We start from the raw sequence: 21,748 nt of genomic DNA on the forward strand, positions 1-21,748 counted from the left end.
ATTGGCATAATCTCTCTCTCTCTCTCTCTCTCTCTCCATCTCTTGCTTCTTATAATCCCCCTCTTAATTCCCCAGCTTCCCTTTTCCCTAGCTCCTCCTCCTGCCCAAATGGTCTTGTTCCATCTTCTCTTCCCTTGACACTTGCTTCCTCCATAACTTCCTTCTTTCCTAGTTTGCTCTCTTCCTTCCCTCAGGCCCTTTACTCAGGGCCAGCCAAGCCCCCCAACCCATGATGAGCTGTTACACCCATCCACTCTGACACAAACAGCACTCTACACATGTACCAATTCCATCCCCTTATGACATCTATTTGGTAGCAGTGGCAAAACTGGCTGCACCTCCTGCTCCAGTTGAGGTCATGCTTTCTGCTCTCCCTACCTTTCCAAAGTGACCTATGCTGGAGCAGGAATAGCAGCTGTGGATGCTGATGCCAAGTTGGGAGGGGCAGGGCATCCTCATTGCTGAGGTTCTCATGGCTGCCTTTACAAATATACCACTTAAGGTAGCTGACCACTAGTTGCTGACCACTGCAGGAGCCCCTGGCAATGACCTTAATCTTGTGGTGACCAGAGGAACAGCCAGAACTGGCCCCACAGGCAGAACATGAGATCTCAGGGGATCAAACATCCTCCACTTGGATCTTGTGACTTATTCAGACCCTACCCAAACATCCCCAAGACCCTCCAAACAATACTAGTGCAGTATCTGGGCCATCATCCAGAATCAGCAGGGGGAAGGGGCATATCTAGGGGTAGGGCAGGCAGGGCACGTGCCCTGGGCGCCACTTGAAGGGGGGCACCATTTTGTAAAATTTTTTTAAAAAAATAATGGCTGCCAAAAACAAAATGGCCACCGTGCATGCTCAAATGGCCTCTGTGAGGCCCTAGGTCATGCCAGGCCTTGCAGAGGCCATTTGAGCATGCACGGTGGCCATTTTGTTTTCAGTGGCCATTTAAAAAAAAGATTTTTTAAAATGGCCACTGCACATCTCAAATGGTCCCTGCGAGGCCCTAGAGGCCAGTGGGGGGAGGAGGAACCTTTGCAAACCCCCCAGCCTTTAGGAAGCCCCCCAAAGGGGCTACAGGTAAAAAAATAATAATATATAATATAAGTCACTGTACACATATTCAGATTGGCACTATGTACAGAGAATCAGGACTTGTGAATACTGAGCTGATGCTTATGAGCTAGGATTGTATTCATTTGCTCTTACTTTGCTTCTTGTGATAAGTGAGTTAAATGTGATGTCTTGCTAATATGGCTATTAATGGTGAATTTGTCTTTGAATCAGTGTGAAATCCTTAATATTAAGGCCCACTGGGAGTTTCTTGCTCTTTCTCTCATTTTAACTGTCTTTCTGAAAGACTAGAATATATTCCAAGCAGTGACACAGTTTACTCTGCATATCCTTTAATTATTTACAGAGTATCTGGGAAAAGTCAAATTCTCCATTTATTTTTAAAACTTATGTAATGGTGATGCTACAATACATAGTAGAGAATTAAACAGGCACTTCTGTTTAGTTTTCCAAGTACACCTCCACATAGTATTTGGGTATTTCATGAGTCCCAGCATACTGAATTTTGTAGTTTTCCAGCATTTTTTGGTCTGGCTAAGTCCACTGCTAAAATAATTTTTGAAAGATTAAAAGATTAACGAGCCTGACTTGTATTTTTCAGCTGATATTATGGTAAAGTTATCTGAAAGATGGGTGTCAGATGCTTGGACAGGGAGCGCAGTTTCAGTGTTTGCCCTAGGCACTATTTTCCCTAGATACGCCTCTGGCAGGGGAGTGGCCATCTGGCTGCCAGAGGCCTACAGGAGATGGAAGAAGCAACTGTAGGCATCCGCTATAGATCAGAGCCAAACTAATTCCTGAAAGAAGATGAGCTTTCTGCTCCTATATAAACAAACTCTTCACTTGCATTGAGACCTTCACTAGCACAACAGCTCAACTTACGGAGCTCCTTGGATGCCTGTTCCTTGAGCCTAGTGCTCTAGCCTCCCAGTTTCCTGTTCCATACTTCCACTCCAGTTCCTGACCTTTTGTTGCTGGCTCTTTGGTTCCTGTTCCCAGCACCTCTCACCAGTAATCCTGTTCACTGCCTCACCTTCACCTACTCTAGCCTCCCAGTCAGCACCTCTGCCTTACATGGACCTTCTGCATTGACACTCACTGCATCTCATTGACGGGCCAGCCCTAAACTTATTCTATGCCTTAACACAGTGCAGATCCCTATTACAACAAGTAATCTAGTTGTGTCTCCAAAAAAATAGCAATAAGCAGTAGCTCACTGATGTGTGTCCACAGTCACTGGATCAAGAGCTGCTTTCTAAAGTAGTGGCTTCCTTGTTCCTTCTTCCTTTGTTTCTCTGTGAGCTTGTACCTCATGAAATTTTCCTCCAATATCTTTTCCTGCCTTTCTCCTAAGAACTAAAAGGTGTTTAGTTCTAAGCTCTTTAATTCAGTGGCAGTGCAGTGCTTGTTGGGAAGGAGGAGAGCTGGTTTTGTGGTAAAGGTAAAGTGTCCCGTCGAGTCAGTGTCGACTCCTGGCGCCCACAGAGCCCTGTGGTTTTCTTTGGTAGAATATAGTGATGTGCACGGACCGGACCGGAGGCCATTTTACAGGCCTCCGGACCGGTCTGAACATGGGGTGGTTTGTGGTTTGACGCCGCAGAGGGGTGTTCCTTTAAGGGTGGAGGGAGGGTGTACTTACCCCTCCTGCCACTTTCCCCCCACTGACGTGCGTTTTTTGCCAAGCATTTGGGGTGGCAGGATACCTCCCCCTCTTGGCAGCAAAAGGCTTCAGAAAACATTTTTCGCGTGTGCACATCGCGTGTGTGTCATGTCTTCGTGATGTGCGCGTGTGCAGATCGCAGAGATGTGAAGTGCGATGTGCGCATGCACAAAAGACTTTCTGAAGCCTTTTGCTGCCGAGAGGGGGAAGGGTCAGCAGGGAGGTTTCCTGCCGCCCCAAATGCTTGGCAAAAAATGTGTGCTGGTGGGGGGAAAGCGGCAGGAGGGGTAAGTACACCCTCCCCCACCCTTAAAGAAACCCCCACCCCAGTGCCAGACCGTAGCTCCGTGGTTCCACGCACATCCTTAGTAGAATACAGGAGGGGTTTACCATTGCTGCCTCCCGCACAGTATGAGATGATGCCTTTCAGCATCTTCCTATATCGCTGCTGCCCAATAAAGGTGTTTCCCATAGTCTGTAGTGAGCATAAATTGTCCTTTGCTTAGCAGGATCTGCCCTGGTTTACATTTGGATGGGTGACTACATGTGAGCACTGTAAAATATTCCCCTTAGGGGGAGGGTCCATAGCTCAGTGGAAGAGCATCTGCCTGCTTGCATGCAGAAAGTCCCAGATTCTCTCCCTGACATCTCCAGGTAAGGCTGGGAAAGACACCTGCCTAAAACCTTGGAGAAGCTGCTGCCAGTTAGTGTGTACAAAACTGAGCTAGATAGACCAATGGTCTGACTCAGTATAAGGTAGCTTCCTATGTAACCCTGGGAGGAGGGGCTCCTGCTATGCAGCCACTTATACACATAAACCACATTTAGCCAATTCCTGCTTCATTTGTGTGGCTAGCAAGTTAGAACGTCAAGAAGAAAAATTAGTTTTTATAGTACCCACAACCACCACTTCTCTCCTCTTTATCCTTTGCTTCCCTCTGTATGGCTTGCCCCCCCCCCCCCCACACACACACTTTTTATGTCTTTCCTCCAAATCCATAACTGTCAGCAGAATACAGAATAAAGTTGTGAAGATGAGAAATTAACTGGAAAATTTCAGTCTGACTCCGACTAACTTTGAAACTCAGATCAAAAGACACAAGCTTAGAATGCTCAGAAGGTGCAGTCTTCATCACTAGTAAATTCTTTCCATAGGACTTTTTAGTTCAAAGAACTTAAGAATATCACAGAATGAGTGGAGTGTATAAGATCTGTTGATTGAGCAGCTTGGTGATATCTGTTGGTACAGATATCACCAGCCAATTTTCCCCAGATCACAGAGGTTGTAAACTCCATCAAAGTAGTATTAGATACGAATTCGATGTTGTTCAGAGCTTTTCCTAATAACATATAATCATATCTTCATCACAGATAGAATTCAAGCAAAATATAATCCTTCTCTCTTAGAAATACAAACCCACCCATAAGATCCCGTCATATGATGTATAGAGATAGGTTACGGGCTATAATCATTACTGAAAACTGAGCTCTCTCCCTGAATTTTGCCCAAGGGTAACTGCAAGTGGCTTTCCTGACGCCTGCTGCTGTTTGTAGGGTGTCAAATGACACAGAAGTGACCATTTTAATCTTAAAATATAAAATGAAACGTGTTCAGGTAAAAAGGAAGCATCATCAGAGAGAAAAAAAAGTGGTGGCACAAGGAGAACATAAAAACATAAGAACAGCTCTGCTGGATCAGGCCCACGGCCCATCTAGTCCAGCATCCTGTTTCACACAGTGGCCCACCAGATGCCGCTGGAAGCCTACAGGCAGGGCATGCCCTCTCTCCTGCTGTTAGTCCCCTGCAACTGGGGAAGCATCCTGCCTTGGAGGCTGGAGGTGGCCTATAGCCCTCCGACTAGTAGCCATTGATAGACCTCTCCTCCATGAAGTTATCCAAACCCTTCTTAAAGCCATCCAGGTTGTTGGCTGTCACCGCATCTCGTGGCAGAGAATTCCACAAGTGGATTATGTGTTGTGTGAAAAATTACCTCCGTTTGTTGGTCCTAAATTTCCGGGCCATCAATTTCATGGGATGACCCCTGGTTCTAGTGTTATGTGAGAGGGAGAAGAATTTCTCTCCATCCACTTTCTCCACACCATGCATGATTTTATAGACCTCTATCATGTCTCCCCGCAGTCGTCTTCAGATTTTGAGGCTTGAGATTTTGCTTCAGTTTAGTGATTTATTTTGTTGTGTGGCAGTATGTGGAAAAATAATGGCTTTTTGTAGCATTGTATGACCCATCGAGTAAACAAATGTTATGGTCCCATAAGCAGAGGTGCATCTAGATCATTTTGGCACTTGGACCAGTCCTGGCAGGAGCCCCCACCTAGTGTGAGCCCCTCCCATTCCCCAACTTACTTTGGCGGGCCTTCTGCTCCCACCCCACCGCGCCTAACATTCCTTTTAAAGGATGGCTACGGGGGGGGGGTGAGCCCAGAAGTTCTTCTCCCCCCCCACCGGTGACAATGGCTATGACTGGAGAGCAATGCTGAGCCTGCTGTTTGGCCCAGCATCTCTAATGAACTGTGAGGCGCGCTTGCGCAGTTGTGAGAGCTCGTCACAAGCCCGTGACACCACAGGCTTGCTACAAGCTCTCACAACTGCACAGGCGTGCCTCACAGTTAGTTAGAGATGCTGGGCCAAACAGCAGGCCCAGCGTCACTCTCTGGATGCCACCGCCATCGTGGGGTGGGGGGAGGACTGCTGGGGGACTGCCCTGGGCGGCTGCAATCTGCTGCCATAATGGAGAGGGAGAGCATTTGGAGAGCCTCCTGCCAGACGGCCAGGACCCAGCCAGATCCTCGTGGCCTGGTCCTAAGAGTGCCTCTGCCCATAAGCAGCTTCAATAGCCTATATGAGTGCAGGCTAACCAAGCATAAGTTACTAACACAGTTGAGACATTGCAATGGCAACGCAAGATTACATAGGATATTGTGCTGGAGTAACAGCATGAGTGGATGTTACTGTTCTGGCAAAAGCCAGCAATAGGCACATGAAACTGGGGTCCTCAGGTAATGAATTCTGGTGGCAGAAAATGTTATAAAGTAAGTGAAAATAAAACACCAGAGATGTTTTAACAGATTCCAACCCACAACTCTGAGGGCAACTGTTGAATGGAAATTGATTGGTTGATATATGGGATTTAATAAAGTGGAGTGGAGGGCATCTCATTTCTGTCAAGATGTTGCTCCTCCATAACACTACGGCAGGAATAGATTCCTTTATGAACTCTTCAGCATCATATCTCTGGACAGCTTAGCAATCCATGTCAACTGACATATTTGAGTTTCCACTTGCCATCACTTGCACACCCAGTTTATGGCCAGCTGAAACCAAACTTCTCTCAGGCTTTTCCTGCTTTTCCTTCTGTTTCCCAAAGAGCAACTACAGTGGTGTCAACCATGAACTCTGGACTCTAAACAAATAATCACTACCTCTGTAGCTGATCTATCTATTTCAGTGCACCACCCAGTAGCTACACATCTTCATCCAATGTTGCCTGGTACAGACAGGACTGGTCGGGCAGAAAACGAGCCACAGGTGCAGCTTGTTCGCATTCATCATGCCCTGTTCTGGTTGCCTCTCCTTCTCTTGTCTCATCCCACAGCAGTGTTAACCCCAGTTGTATGAGCTAGTCATTTGCAGGGTTGGGAACTGGGCGAATGACCAGCCTGTGTGCTTGGGATTAATGCAACAATGAGGTGAAGTGATAGACATAAATGGAGGAAGCCAAGATGGGGCAAGATGGGTGTGAACGAGCCACACCTGTGAATAGTTTTCCATATCCAAGCCCCACCCATGCTGGCTACCACTGCATCCAGTTATAGTAAATCAATTAAAAATTAGATTATTAAGAATACAGAAGAACAGTTAGATGAAATATTTGGAATATGAAACCAGATGCATGGAAAAGAAACCTAAGCATGTAACTACACTTTGAATTCTTAGTTTCAATTTCAAATCAATTTGCCAGTGAAGTAAGTATGTATCATTGTAAGTTCATCTGCTCTTATCTCAGGTGACTGCTTGACCTTGAGTAGATTCCAAACCCATCTTTTATCCTAATCCCTTACTTCCCACTTCTTCTGGCTTGGCCATCCCACCCTCTTCTTGGGACTCTGCCTGATATGCCAATAGCTTTGCTATCTTTCTACTGGGTAGCAGAAGTGAGTGGTCAAGGAGGAACTGGAATTCTCTCAGCTAATTTGATGCTAAATTCTCAGTGACACCACCATTTATGGAGTTTATGTAGTGCATGGGAGATGCTCTAAACATTTTTCCTTGGGGAAGGAAAAGATAGCAATAGCAATAGCACTTACATTTATATACCACTCTATAGCCGGAGCTCTCTAAGCAGTTTACAATGATTTAGCATATTGCCCCCAACATTCTGGGTACTCATTTTACCGACCTCGGAAGGATGGAAGGCTGAGTCAACCTTGAGCCCCTGGTCAGGATCGAACTTGTAAACTTCTGGTTACAGGGCGGCAGTTTTACCACTGCGCCACCAGGGGCTCAAGGTTGAAGATGTTATCAGAGAGATATCCAGAGATTCTCTACAAGCTGAGGAAGGATATACACTGCTCTGTGAAGGGAAGAAACATGTTTCCTGTCAAGATGAAATAGAAATTATAAGCTTGGAAAAGGATATCAAAGACCTTTGTCAAAATAATTTCTTTAGGTGGAAGTTTTGGTGCAGCCGAGAAGTAACCTGCCTAGAGAGGAGGCTGTTGGTTTGAATCCCCACTAGTGTGTTTCCCAGAATATGGGAAATATGGGAATACTAGCCGACCCGCACAGAACATCTGTGCACTCTTTGGGGCTGACTGTTTACCCCTCCCTCCCTCCCTCCCTCCTCTCTCTTGTCCTCCCTCCCCCCCCCCCCGCCGCCCAACTCCACGGCCAGGCCGGCCTGCCACTTGCCTCCTGGGTGCGCCTCAGCCAATCAGGTGCCTCCGCTGCCCAGCCAATCAGCTGGGCTCTGGGACACACATTCTACGGCACATCCAGGAGAATTAATATAGATGGGAAACACCTATATCAGGCAGCAGCTATATAGGAAGGTGCAGGAAGGCATCATCTCATACTGCATGGGAGTTGGCAATGGTAAACCCCTCCTGTATTCTACCAAGAAAACCACATGGCTCTGTGGTCATCAGGGGTCAACACCGACTCGATGGCACAACCTTTCCTTTCCTTTGATACATTAAAACAGGAAAAATCAAATTGTCTTCATTCCACTGTTCTGAACAGCCTCAAAATTTGAAAAATTGAATGTGGTATATATCTCAGTTTTTCTACAATACAATATAAATCCAGTCTCCTTTGTAAAGGAACCTCTTTAGCCCTGCTTTGCTGTGCTAATTTAAAAACATATTTTGTATTGGCTAACACCCTGCTCAGCATAGTGCGGAGAACCACCCACACTGCTGTGGGCATCTAAAAAACAAGCCTACACTGCTGCACAAGAGGGCTGTTCAGCTACTACTTATGCTTGCGCAGCCGTGTGTTGCCATTTTACATGCATTATTCTTAGTGCAATTAGTGTCATGATATCCAATTGCACAAGGGCAAGTAGTGGAGGAAGAGCCCTGCCACACAACAATGTGGGTGTGTTTTTTAGACAGCCACGGTGGTATGGGATGTTCTCCTGCACCCACATTAAGCTGCTTAACATGCATTTCATTATGTACTTTACACCACTTTGAGGCTTATGCAGAAAGCAGCCTAGAAACCCACGACTAAGCAAGCAAGCAAACATGCATGTACAAGTTATATATGCACAGACACAGAGGCTCAATATACAGTGATGGGTGGCAGGTGCTGCCGCCATGATCCTGCTCTCACCACCACACATTCAGTCTCCCCTGTCGGTGATCTGAACAGGGCTTCTGTGGGCATTCTGATCAGATAATTCTTTCCTGAATTAATGGTGCATTTTCATATTCGTCATACAGCCTGATGGATGCATCGTGACTTTTGCTGTGAGTGTATACTGAGGCTGCTGAATAATCTCAGTTATCTTGAATATAGCAACAGCCACAGCAGCAGCAACCCAAAGTTCTTCCAATGTTTTCTGAGTTATTAAAAAGCAATATATTGACTTAAAACTGAGCCACAGTATCGTTTACCCAATGTTTCACACTATGTCATGGTGTGAATGCAATGTGCCTGAAGGATAACCCTTAACTAGGTCCTAGGGAAACATACACTTGTAAAATGTAGTGCAGCATTTCTGATGAAGCTAAAGCTAAAATGGATTTCTACATGAGATAAAAGGAAACCAGTATACTTGATGCATACCTGTAGCCTACAATGATTTTCTCCTATTACTGATTGTTTACTGACATTAGATGAAGGCAATGGGACCAGCTTATTATCCTCAACAAGGCTATTCCTATGATCACTGGAAAATGGGCTAAGCTCCCTTGGCCCACTTTCCAGTGATTGTGGGAACCACTGGGCTCGTGGGCGAGCCCAGTACTCCCAAGGTGGTTAGTCTGCCTAATACACCCTCCCCTTAAATGAAGTAAACAGAGCAGGCACTCTGTTAACCTCGTTTTCCTGATTGTGTGCCACTGCGGTGCACGGCAACACATGAGTAGACCCTGCTCGGGAGGCTACAAGCACCCTTCCAGTATCGGGGGTGACCCCAGAATGCCTGGCGTACTCATGTGAGGCATCCTGGCACTTCTGGGGCCACATGCCCCCTCAATCCCCACAGCCCCCACCGGCTTTGTGACAGAGCTGGCAATTGTGTGGGCAGCTGATCTGGCCATCCAGGGCTACATGATTGATCGTCTGCGGGCTAAGCCTGCTCTAAGCCGGTCTGTGGGCTAAGCCGGCAGACCTGCCAGAAACCCTTCTCACTGTTCATGAGAAGAGCTTCAACAAGTTCTGCTAAGAGCTAATCTGCCTCCTTTCCTTTCACTATCAGCTTAATTGATAATTACCATCCTCACAAGTTAGCCCACTTGCACCGTAAATGTTTATGTGTCTGCCGTCTTGAATTGGGGTGGGTGACATAATCACAAACTATGCCGTTGAGGTGTCCCTGTGTCCCTACAGTTGTAGCAAATTTGGTTCAAATCGGTTAGGCGGTTCACACAAGTTAGCCCTCTTGTGCCTCAAATGTTCACGTGTCTGCCACCTTTTACTGGCGGGGGAATGACATCATCACAAACTATGTCATTGAGGTGTCCCTTTGTGTCTGTCACTCACTACAACTGCACCAAAACTGGTCCAAATTGGTAAGGTGGTCCAAAAGTTAGCTCACTTGCGCTTCATGTATCTGCCATCTTGAATTGGGGTGGATGACATCATCACAAACAACAAAATTGAGGCATCCTATGTGTCACTCACTACAAATGGACCAAATTTGGTTCAAATCTGGTTTGACGGTCCACAAGTTAATTGGTTAGACAGTCCACAAGTTGGCTCACTTGCACCTCAGACTTTTACGTATCCACCATCTTGAACTGGGGTGCATATCATTAAAAACTACACCATTGAGACATCCCTATGTGTCCCTACAGCTGTAGAAAATTTGATTCAAATCAGTTTATGCGTCAGCCACCTTGAACTAGGGTAGATGACATTTATCGCAAACTATACCGTTGACCTTTCCTTTTGTGTCACTCACTACAATTGCACCATATCTGCTACAATTCAGGTAGACAATCCAAGCGTTAGCCCACTTGAGCCTCAAATGTTCACACGTCCGCTATTTTGAATTGGGGCGGATGACATCATCACAAACGATGCAGCCATTATGTCCCTATGTGTCCCTACAACTGTACACAATTTGGTTCATATTCGCCCAGGCATTGTGAAGTTGATGGTGGGGGGACACACACACAGACACATAGGACACACACACATAATGCAGGACACACATACATAATGCAAGTTTTCCTTAAGGAAAGTAAGCTTATGAGATCACCCAGTATTCTGTGTGTATGTAGGGAAATTACTTTCCTTAGTGAAAGTAAGCTAAAAATTAATGCTTATGTCAGAAATTCAGTTTTGCATTTACAGTATGCAAAAGAAGCCCTTCTACTTTCAGCAGGACTTCTTTTATATCCTGTCATGCATTCTGAAATACCATTTTATCATCTTTCAATCACCATGCTGTTAGCATCATAAGAGGTTCCACAGCTGCAACTATCTATATTATTTTAATTTACATGGATTCTGGCTTTTATCTATATGACAGAGAACTGCTATTTGACCTCATACAGATTTATATATTTATAATCAAATTCTATTACAGAGTTCATAAAGTTTCTAAAGGGACGATTGTTCTTTGTTGGGTTGTGCCAATTTTTGAAGCAAATTCTAAAGATTATCTATCTATCTATCTATCTATCTATCTATCTATCTATCTATCTAAAGCTTCACTCCCTTTTGATTATATAATGTACAACTTTCTCCTTGGGAATAAATATTGCTCCAATCATCATTAAATGGGATGGCCAAGATTCAAGCTGATTTTGAGTTTGCTATTATTTAATTCCTAAATCCAAATTATTCTAGGAAATCAGAAGGCAGGGCTCAATATAGGCAAAGATGGTGTTCTACATATGAGTTACTGTCAGATTTGATCATGGAACCCTTATTGCAAAATAGCCCTCACTACAAGATGGTTTCCAGAGATTTGGACAAAAAACTGGTTCTGCCTCTTCCATCATTAGAACCAATGTGGTACAGTGGTAGGGTTCGACTAGGACCAGCGAATCCCAAGTTCAAATCCCCATTCAGTCATGAAACTCACTGTGTCAATCACTATTTCTCAGCCTAACCTACCTCACTGGATTGTGAGGAGAAATATGACTATGTACCTTTTCCTTGCAGGAAGAATGAGGTATACACATAAAAATAAGCAAGTTAGAATACTTTTAACATGTATTTAGAACTGGCCTCACAAGAAGTCTCCAGGTCTAGAAGGCCTTGGAGCACTACATTTAATCCTCCTATAATTTTCTCCAAATTATATTGGCTGACATCCAGACTAACACTGTGCTGATGCTATGGGGGAAGAACAGTATTCACCAAATTCTCTTTTCCTCTGAAGCTCACTGTGTCTTCAGAAAATATGTCCACAAGGGTCACATGACCATTAGGGACACATTTTTGGGGGTGGTACATTACTGTATATTTGGGGGGAAATGCACCATAAATTCTGCATTAGAGAGGTTTGCAGTGGTGTGTCAAAATTCAAATCTGGTCTGTATTCGGCCTCTCCAACTATTTGCAGTGTTTGACACCAGCTTTTTAGAGATGGATAGTATGAGTATTCAGGTGCTGCATAAATTGGGACAATGCTCAACTTTTGAGCAATGCTCAACTTTTGAGCATTATGCCCATTGTATAGTGAGCTGCCACATGTGAGGGCTTTTCAGCAGTCTCCACATGGTCGCCATAATTTTTAAAGTGGCTCCTTAGAGATGCTCAGACAGCTTTTTCTTGCTCAAGAGAGAGCCACGGTGTTGAGAAAAACTGCTCAGCACTGTGATAATGAGCCAAAAACTAATCCAGCTGAATGCAGTTTTATTGCTTCCCAGAAGCTGAAAACCAGATGGCATAACTTTGATAGAAACAAATGGGCTTTCCCCTCCTTCTTACCTGTTTAAGGATTTCTGCTGCCGTTTCATGTGAGCAATCAAATATCACGTAGAACTCTTTGCCCTTCTTCATCTCCTTGAGTAAAGGCCGGGCATCTTTATTCCCAGAGGGTAGCTGGCGGATTTTGATTTTAATGTTGTACCTAGAAGGAGCTTTGATGAGCTCTTGCAGGCGAATTAGACCTAGAAAATGACATCCAATCATTCAAATAGCTGTTCTGTACAATTAATCTTTACTGTCATTTAGACTCACCATTTAATTTTACCACTCTACAATATATTTTAAATTTAGCCCCCCCCCCGAAAGGTTAATGTGCTAGCATATCATTTATTAGGGCTGTCACTGGTATAACTTAAAAAGCTATTTTTCTTTAGGAAAATATTTACCAGCAAATATGTTTAGAAATTTTACAGTATAGATTTATTTCTCCAAGCCTCGGACCACAAGAACCTCCAGAATGTCACATAGTTTAAACATTATAGTGATTTCACTACAGTGTTGTCCAAGATCAGTAAACAATGGAACAGTAAAAAGTGTGCCGCGAAAAAAACCTATTTATTGCTTCATTTAAGAATCCAGTGGATGTGGAGTACTATGATGCTTGACACATTGTTTCTGGGTGAAATATAAAGTGCCGGTAATGCTCTATAAAGCCCTAAATGGCTTGGGCCTGGGAAAGAGAATGCCTTCTTCTACATGAGCCCTACCATTTATCATCTAGGGAGGTCTGCCTACTGTTGCTGCTGGCTTGTCTGGTCATCTGGTCTGGACAGGCTTTCTCTATAGCCACCTCTGGGCTTTGGAGTGTGCTGCATGCTGGAGTGAGACCCTTAACATCACTGATCCCTTGTAGAAAAGCTCTGAAAATGCACCCATTTAACCAGGCCTCTGGATAGGCCTTAAGCTGTTTCATTTGGTTGTTTTGAATGTTTTAATTTTTTTGTAATCATTTCAGTGGTTTTAATTGCTTTAATTGTTATGTAAAGTTCCATGAGACTTTAGGGGTTTGGTGGTAAAAATGTTATAGACAAATAAATAATTGCATTCAGTAGCAGAATAACTGCTATCACTTATGGTCGTCGTCGTCGTCATCATCATCATCAAGAATATATTTTTCAACACTTTTCAACAAAAATACTCAAAGTGGCTTCATAGCAAACAGAATGGGAAGATGGCTCCTTGTTTCAAAGTGTCTTACAATCTAAAAAGAAACAAAAGAAGACACCAGCAAGAGCCACTGGGATGGAAATCATGCTGAGATGAATAGAAGCACTTGCTAAATAAGAAAGAGCCACCACTTTAAAAGGGTTCTCAGTTAGCAGGGGTAACAGAACATCCAAGCACTCCCCTTGAAAGAGCAGATGCACAGCTTGGGGGTACTACTGTACCCAGCTCCGCCTCTGGAAGCTCAGGTGGAGGAAGTGGCCAGGGGTACCTTTGCCCAGCTTCAGCTAGTGCACCAGCTGCATCCTTCTCTCAAGAAAGCAGATTTGGCCAAGTTTCCCATGTATGTCACAGCTGGATTACTGTAATGTGCTCTATGTGGGGCTGCCCTTGAAGAATATTTGGAAACTGCAGCTAGTGCAAAATGTGGTAGCGAGGATTTTATCTGGAGCTGCCTGCAGGGATCATATTTCACCAATTTTTTTTAAGAGCTATATTGGCTGCCAATTGATTCCGGGTCCCATTCAAGGTGCTGGTTTTGACCTTTAAAGCTCTTAACGGTTTGGGCCCTGGGTACCTGAGAGACTGCCTGCTCCCAAGGGATTCTGCCCACTTGATGAGGTCATTGGAGGGAGCTCTGCTCCGTTTGCTGACAATGAGGGGGGCTTGGCTGTTGTGCACATGAGACAGGACCTTCTCAGTTATTGCCCCCAGACTTTGGAATGCTCTCCCGGTGGGGATCTGCTCCTCAGTCTCCAACACGGTTTTTAGAAAGCAAGTGAAATCTTGGCTTTTTGCCCAGGCTTTTATATGAGTGTTGTTTTTGTTGTTGCTGCTTTGTATTTTATGGTTATTATATTGTGCATGTTTTTTAAACTTCTATTTATTTATTTATTTGACATATTTTATACTGCCCAAAACTTATGTCTCTGTAAAGTATGCCAATTTCATATTTTTATTGTGTAATTTGTATAAATATTTTGTTTGTGTAATTTGTATAAATATTTTGTTTGTGTAATTTGTATAAATATTTTTTTGTGTAATTTGTATAAATATTTTGTAAACCGCTTTCATATTGTTTTAATGAAAGGCTGTATAAAAATTTAACACACTAAACAAACAAAAGGTTTGAACCCACCTTCATCATGATGATTATTAAATAAACATATGACAACTTTTTCTCAATAGTTGATTTAAAGGGAAGAATGGAGAACAACAAATGCAACAATTGCATGTACTGGATGCATAGCTACATTTGAGAAGAGAGGAATGTCTGGGGCCATGGGTCTCCAGGAGCCACCAGTTACCTCCTGCACACTCTCTAGATGCTCCACCAGCCGCTCTGCAATGCTACTTAGCCATGTGGCCCCTGCAATTCTCAGGTAGAGCTGCTCCAGTCCGAGTGAGAACAGGCAGCCCTTTTAAGGCAGGCCTGTTCTCACGGGCATCTGCACAGCCCAGCCCCACTGAGCCAGCACAAAACAGGTAGGCAAGACAGTGGCAAAGGTGGCCAGGTGGGCAGTGGTGAAGGTAGGCAGCAGGGCTGGACGCCTCCTTAAATCTTGTCCCAGGACCACCTATATACTTGCTATGCCCCTGCATGCATGTGGCAAACATCACAAGTTGATTTTCAAAGGAAATGTGTACTGCTAAACAATACAGTTAGGAGCAAAATGTGTGTGGGTATGATTTTTAAATACATAACATAGATATTTTAAATTCAAAGGAAACATATTTGAAATGTGGGTAGTATGAACATCTAAAAGACATTTGAAACTAAAGTGCAAATAATGTGTTCAAAAATGTGAAAAGCTCTCACTGCTGTATTGAAAATGCTGTACCAGCACGAGCCCATACAACTGGAGTGGTGGTGCGGGAAGGTAAAGGGATCATTCCCACTCTTGTTCTTCCCCACCTGCCCTGCCATGATGTTATGCCCAGGCATGCGAGCTGGTCATTCACCCAATTCCCCAACCCAGGTGAATGACCATCCTCTGTGCCTGAGGTTAACATGGCTATAGGACAGGTGAGGTAGAACAAGGCCCCCACCGGCTTCACCCATATGGGCCACTACTGGGCTGGACAGTTAGCAACATGTTCATGTTCCTCCTGGCTTTGGACTAGATGTTCTTGTAATAGCAATAATGAAATGTGAAATATTACTATGCGCAGAATAATCTGAAGGCTGAGAATAGGTTTGTATTGAGCCACTAACTACAAAGTCCTAATGGACTGGTTTCATAAAGCAACCAGTGAAAATGCCCAGGCCTTTTGATGTTATAATTGATGTATAATTGATGTATAATTTTGATGATATAATTGATAATTGATGTTAACATCCAAGTTTCCATTTGCAACTGTAATGTCTAGTGTACCTGAAGTTTCTAAGTTTATTGCGTATTTAAGAGAACGTCTTCTTCATCATGAACCCCATTGCCCATTGAGATCATCTGGAGAGGTCCGTCTGCTTTTGCTACCAGTTCGTCTGGTCTATATACTACCAAATGGAGTTACTTCAGAGTTAACATCCATAGGAATGGGTTTTACTTTTTGAAAAACAACTACCAATACTTCTTGTTTGTTGCAGGCAGATTTCTGCTCAGGTACACAGAAAATGAACGCATTCTTTTTTTTAATTATTATTATTATTATTATTATTCCAATTCCAAAACAACTTGAAGAGCACCTCAACACCATAGGGGCCACAGAAATCACCATCAGCCAATTACAAAAAACAATTTCACTGGGAACAGCCTATATTTCACGATGATATCTATAATAACCAACAGTATTGATGATAAAATTCAGCCATCCCAGGTCCTTGGGAAAGACTCGATCTCTGGATTGACAAACCAGTCAATAACACCTGTCTGACTATGTAAACAAGAAATAATAATAATAGCACCTCAACACCATAGGGGCCACAGAAATCACCATCAGCCAATTACAAAAAGCAGCTTTACTGGGAACAGCCTATATTCTGCGACGATATCTATAATAACAGCAACAACACTGACAATAAAATTCAGCCATCCCAGGTCCTTGGGAAGGACTCGTTGTCTGGATAAAACAAACCAGTCAATAACACCTTTCTGACTGTGTAAATAAATAATAATATGAATATTATTATAATTGTTTATGAAGGCTTGTTAGGTCTTTTGGCTTAAACACCTAACAAGCCTTCATAAACAACTATCAAAACAGTTCAATCACATTTTGCAAGGAGGTGATATAGAACAATGGCTAACAACTGGGAAAACTCATCTCATCATGAAAGACCCAGCAAAAGGTGCAGTTCGAAGTAATTATAGACCGATAATCGGCCTTCCAACCATGTTCAAATTATTAACTGGAATAACAGATGAAGCGATGCAACACTTATTAACTAACAAACAGCTTCCAGTTGAACAAAAAGGAAATTGCCCGAACACAAGAGGCACAAAAGACCAGCTGCTGATTGACAAAATGAATTTAGAAAATTGCAAGAGAAGAAAAACAAATCTAAGTGTTGCATGGATTGACTACAAGAAAACCTTTGATTCATTGCCTCACACATGGATACTAAAATGTTTAGAAACAACTGGTGTCAGCAAAAACATTCAGATATTTATTTTTAAAAAAGCAATGAGCATGTGGAGTACACAGTTAACAATCAATGGTGAGACACGTGGACAGGTTAGCATTAGAAGAGGCATTTCTGATGGGGACTCATTATCCCCTCTGTTGTTTGTAATCGCCATGACCCCACTTTCATAAATACTCAACAAAACAGGCCTCAGATACCAAACATCTAAAACATCAAGTAAAATCAACCATCTGCTGTACATGGATGATCTGAAATTGTATGGGAAGTCCCAGTCAGAAATCGAATCACTGCTAAAGACTGTCCGTATATTGAGTAGTGATATAGCAATGGAGTTTGGACTAGACAAGTGTGCTGCATTAATAATGAACAGAGGAAAAACAACAAAAACAGAAGGAATAAAACTGCCCAATGGAAGCAACATCAAGAACCTGGAAGAAAAAACACTTTACAAATACTTGGGCATTCTCCAGGCTGATAACATTGCACACACTGAAGTTAAGAGAAAAATGGGAAGTGAATACATCAGGGGAGTTAGAAAAATCCTCAAGTCCAAACTCAATGGTGGGAACACCATACAAGCCATAAGCACCTGGGCTATACCTGTTATCAGATACACAGAAGAAATAATAGACTGGACGCAGGCAGAGCTAGAGACGCTGCATCGTAAGACCAGGAAATAATGACCATCAATCATGCTCTGCACCCCCGCAGTGATGTAGATAGGCTCTACCTCCCTCGCAGCTCAGGTGGAAGAGGAATGCTGCAAGTCCATCAAACAGTAGAGGAGGAGAAAAGAGGCCTTGAAGAATATATCAAGGACAGTGAAGAAGATGCACTTCAAATGGTCAATAATGTGAAACTATTCAACACCAATGAAACAAAGCAGGCCTACAAGAAAGAACAAGTCAAGAACCGAACAGAAAAATGGAAAAATAAGCCCCTGCATGGTCAATATTTGCACAATATAAGTGGAAAATCAGACATCACCAAGACCCGGCAATGGCTTAAGAATGGCAACTTGAAGAAAGAAACAGAGGGTTTAATACTGGCTGCACAAGAACAGGCACTAAGAACAAATGCAATAAGAGCAAAAATCGAAAAACCAACAACAAACAGCAGGTGCCGCCTTTGTAAAGAAGCAGATGAAACAGTGGACCACCTAATCAGCTGTTGTAAAAAGATCGCACAGACTGACTACATACAAAGGCATTACAAGGTAGCAGGGATAATACACTGGAACATCTGCAAAAAATACAAGCTACCTGAAGCCAAAAATTGGTGGGACCACAAAATTGAAAAAGTGGTAGAAAATGAAGATGTAAAAATATTATGGGACTTCCGACTACAAACAGACAAACATTTGCCACACAATACACCAGATATAACTGTAGTCGAGAAGAAAGAAAAACAAGTTAAAATAATCGACATAGCAATACCAGGGGATAGCAGAATAGAAGAAAAAGAAATAGAGAAAATCACCAAATACAAAGATCTACAAATTGAAATTGAAAGGCTGTGGCAGAAAAAGACCAAAATAATCCCAGTGGTAATTGGCGCCCTGGGTGCAGTCCCAAAAGACCTTGAAGAGCACCTCAACACCATAGGGGCCACAGAAATCACCACCAGCCAATTACAAAAAGCAACTTTACTGGGAACAGCCTATATTCTGCGACGATATCTATAACAACAGCAACTACACTGACAATGAAATTCAGCCATCCCAGATCCTTGGGAAGGACTCGATGTCTGGATAAAACAAACCAATCAATAACACCTGTCTCACTGTGTAAATAAATAATTGATTGGTCCATCTCCCCCGTGTAGTCTGAATACAAGTTTTTAATAGCTTACACACAGAGAGAGAATAAAAAGGCATGGCAGAGGTAGGAAGAGAAAATTCAATTGTGCTATAACCTCCCCTCCCACCTTTTTATCCCCTATACTTGCTGACTTCCTGTGTCTAGATTACCTTTGCCATTCCATTTTCATTGTTCGCACACTTCATTCAGGACCCAGAGGGGGGAAAGGCATTTTTCATGGTGAATGAGACCAGAGTTGGAAACAGCATGAGGTCATGTCATTGCTACTACCTTTTTCTTTCTTTGATGGACGCACTACTGCTTTGCACAATAGATTCAAATACTGTGTTCTTCCACTTTACAAGCCTAATTTTGGGCAGCGGTGGTGGGGGGAGTACCAAGAGTAAGTCCTGCCTACTTCTGTAAAAAGGATTCCTGTTATGTTTAGAATTCAAAAGCAGTAGGAGCAAAGCAAACATGCAATATGTATTAGGAGCAATGAGGATGATCAGCCACAACCCACATTTTAAAATCATACATATATCAGGTATTTAAACCATGGGTAGGGAGTGTGTGTACATTAATTCAGATGATTGTTTCAAAGTATATTAAGAGATCCAATTGTACACTGAAATTATCATCCAAATCAGAGTGTTTTTTACCTTCTTCCTACTGTGTACCTGAACACTGGTTCACCTATGTTACCATCCAAAAACTATAGGCCATTATATGTATACGATGAATATTTCTATAATACTGCTTTTCAATAAAACCGCCACCTTAAGTGACGCAGCGAGGAAATGCAGGTGTCTGGTTTGAATCCCCGCTAGTACTATATTGAGCAGAAGCAATATAGGAAGATGCTGAAAGGCATTATCTCATACTGCGCAGGAGGCAGCAATGGTAAACCCTTCTACCAAAAAAGTATTCTACCAAAGAAAACCATCGGGCTCAGGCTCTGTGGGTGCCAGGAGTCAAAATCGACTTGACGACACACTTTACCTTTTGAACAAAAATTCCCAAAGTGGTTTACATTGATATAAATAAATAAATAAATTATGAGGCCAACAAGGAAGAACATTAGAATAATATAAGGAATTATACCAAATGATAGGATTACCTCACACTAACAGCAATACTATTACTAAAACATAAAGAAGCATTCAAAAATAGTAACGTAACCACTAGCAATCAACACATACAGTCTTGAAGATGAATTTCAAATTGTAACCAAGTTAATTTTCATAAACAAATCCCTGATTTTGTCACCTCTTCATGCAACTATCACATACCCCAACAGTTGCATGAAGAGGTTGCACGAATTTAGCTGAAATCATACAACAAAATGTTGTATATTTGTTCCCACAAATATATATTGTATGTATGGGATTCCATGTTTGAATACTTCCCAATAAATTATGTTACATGAGGGAGAAGTGTTTAATAATAATAATAATAATAATAATAATAATAATAATACCCAGCAAAAGGTGCAGTTCCAAGTAATTATAGACCAATAACCTGTCTGCCAACCATGTTCAAATTATTAACTGGAATAATAGCAGATGAAGTGATGCAACACTTATTAACTAACAAACAGCTTCCAGTTGAACAGAAAGGAAATTGCCCGAACACCAGAGGCACAAAAGACCAGCTGCTGATTGACAAAATGATTTTAGAAAATTGCAAGAGAAGAAAAACCAATCTAAGTGTTGCATGGATTGACTACAAGAAAGCCTTCAATTCATTGCCTCACACATGGATACTAAAATGTTTAGAAACAACTGGTGTCAGCAAAAACATTCAGATATTTATTTTAAAAAGCAATGAGCATGTGGAGTACGCAGTTAACAATCAATGGCGAGACACTTGGACAGGTTAGCATTAGAAGAGGCATTTTCCAAGGGGACTCACTATCCCCTCTGTTGTTTGTAATCGCCATGACCCCACTTTCACTAATACTAAACAAAACAGGCCTCGGATACCAAACATCTAAAACATCAAGTAAAATCAACCATCTGCTGTACATGGACGATCTGAAGTTGTATGGAAGGTCTCAGTCAGAAATTGAATCACTGCTAAACACTGTCCATATATTCAGTAGCGATATAGCAATGGAGTTTGGACTAGACAAGTGTGCTGCATTAATAATGAACAGAGGGAAAATAACAAAAACAGAAGGAATAGAACTGCCCAATGGAAGCAACATCAAGAACCTGGAAGAGAAAGAACCTTACAAATATTTGGGCATTCTCCAGGCTGATAATATCGCACACATTGAAGTTAAAAGAAAAATGGGAAGTGAATACATCAGGAGAGTTAGAAAAATCCTCAAGTCCAAATTCAATGGCGTGAACACCATACAAGCCATAAGCACCTGGGCTATACCTGTTATCAGATACACAGAAGAAATAATAGACTGGACGCAGGCAGAGCTAGAGACGCTGCATCGTAAGACCAGGAAATAATGACCATCAATCATGCTCTGCACCCCCGCAGTGATGTAGATAGGCTCTACCTCCCTCGCAGCTCAGGTGGAAGAGGAATGCTGCAAGTCCATCAAACAGTAGAGGAGGAGAAAAGAGGCCTTGATGAATATATCAAGGACAGTGAAGAAGATGCACTTCAAATGGTCAATAATGTGAAACTATTCAACACCAATGAAACAAAGCAGGCCTACAAGAAAGAACAAGTCAAGAACCAAGCAGAGAAATAGAAAAAGAAGCCCCTGCATGGTCAATATTTGCACAATATAAGTGGAAAATCAGACATCACCATGACCTGGCAATGGCTTAAGAATAGTTACTTGAAGAAAGAAACAGAGGGTTTA

At 42.6% G+C, this 21,748-nt stretch overlaps 1 protein-coding gene across 6 annotated transcripts in view; it reads right to left on the minus strand.

Moving 5' to 3' along the window:
* Window positions 1–21,748, minus strand: part of GRIK1 (glutamate ionotropic receptor kainate type subunit 1) — a 293,855-nt gene that overhangs the window by 93,242 nt on the left and 178,865 nt on the right. For all 6 annotated transcript variants that reach the window (XM_053310755.1, XM_053310759.1, XM_053310756.1 and 3 more), the window contains one exon: window positions 12,370–12,551. In XM_053310755.1, the coding sequence (XP_053166730.1) occupies window positions 12,370–12,551 (182 nt within the window). The remainder of the gene's footprint in view (window positions 1–12,369; window positions 12,552–21,748) is intronic.

The sequence above is a fragment of the Hemicordylus capensis genome, chromosome 3 (genome assembly GCF_027244095.1).
Source record: "Hemicordylus capensis ecotype Gifberg chromosome 3, rHemCap1.1.pri, whole genome shotgun sequence".
Lineage (NCBI taxonomy): Eukaryota > Metazoa > Chordata > Lepidosauria > Squamata > Cordylidae > Hemicordylus > Hemicordylus capensis.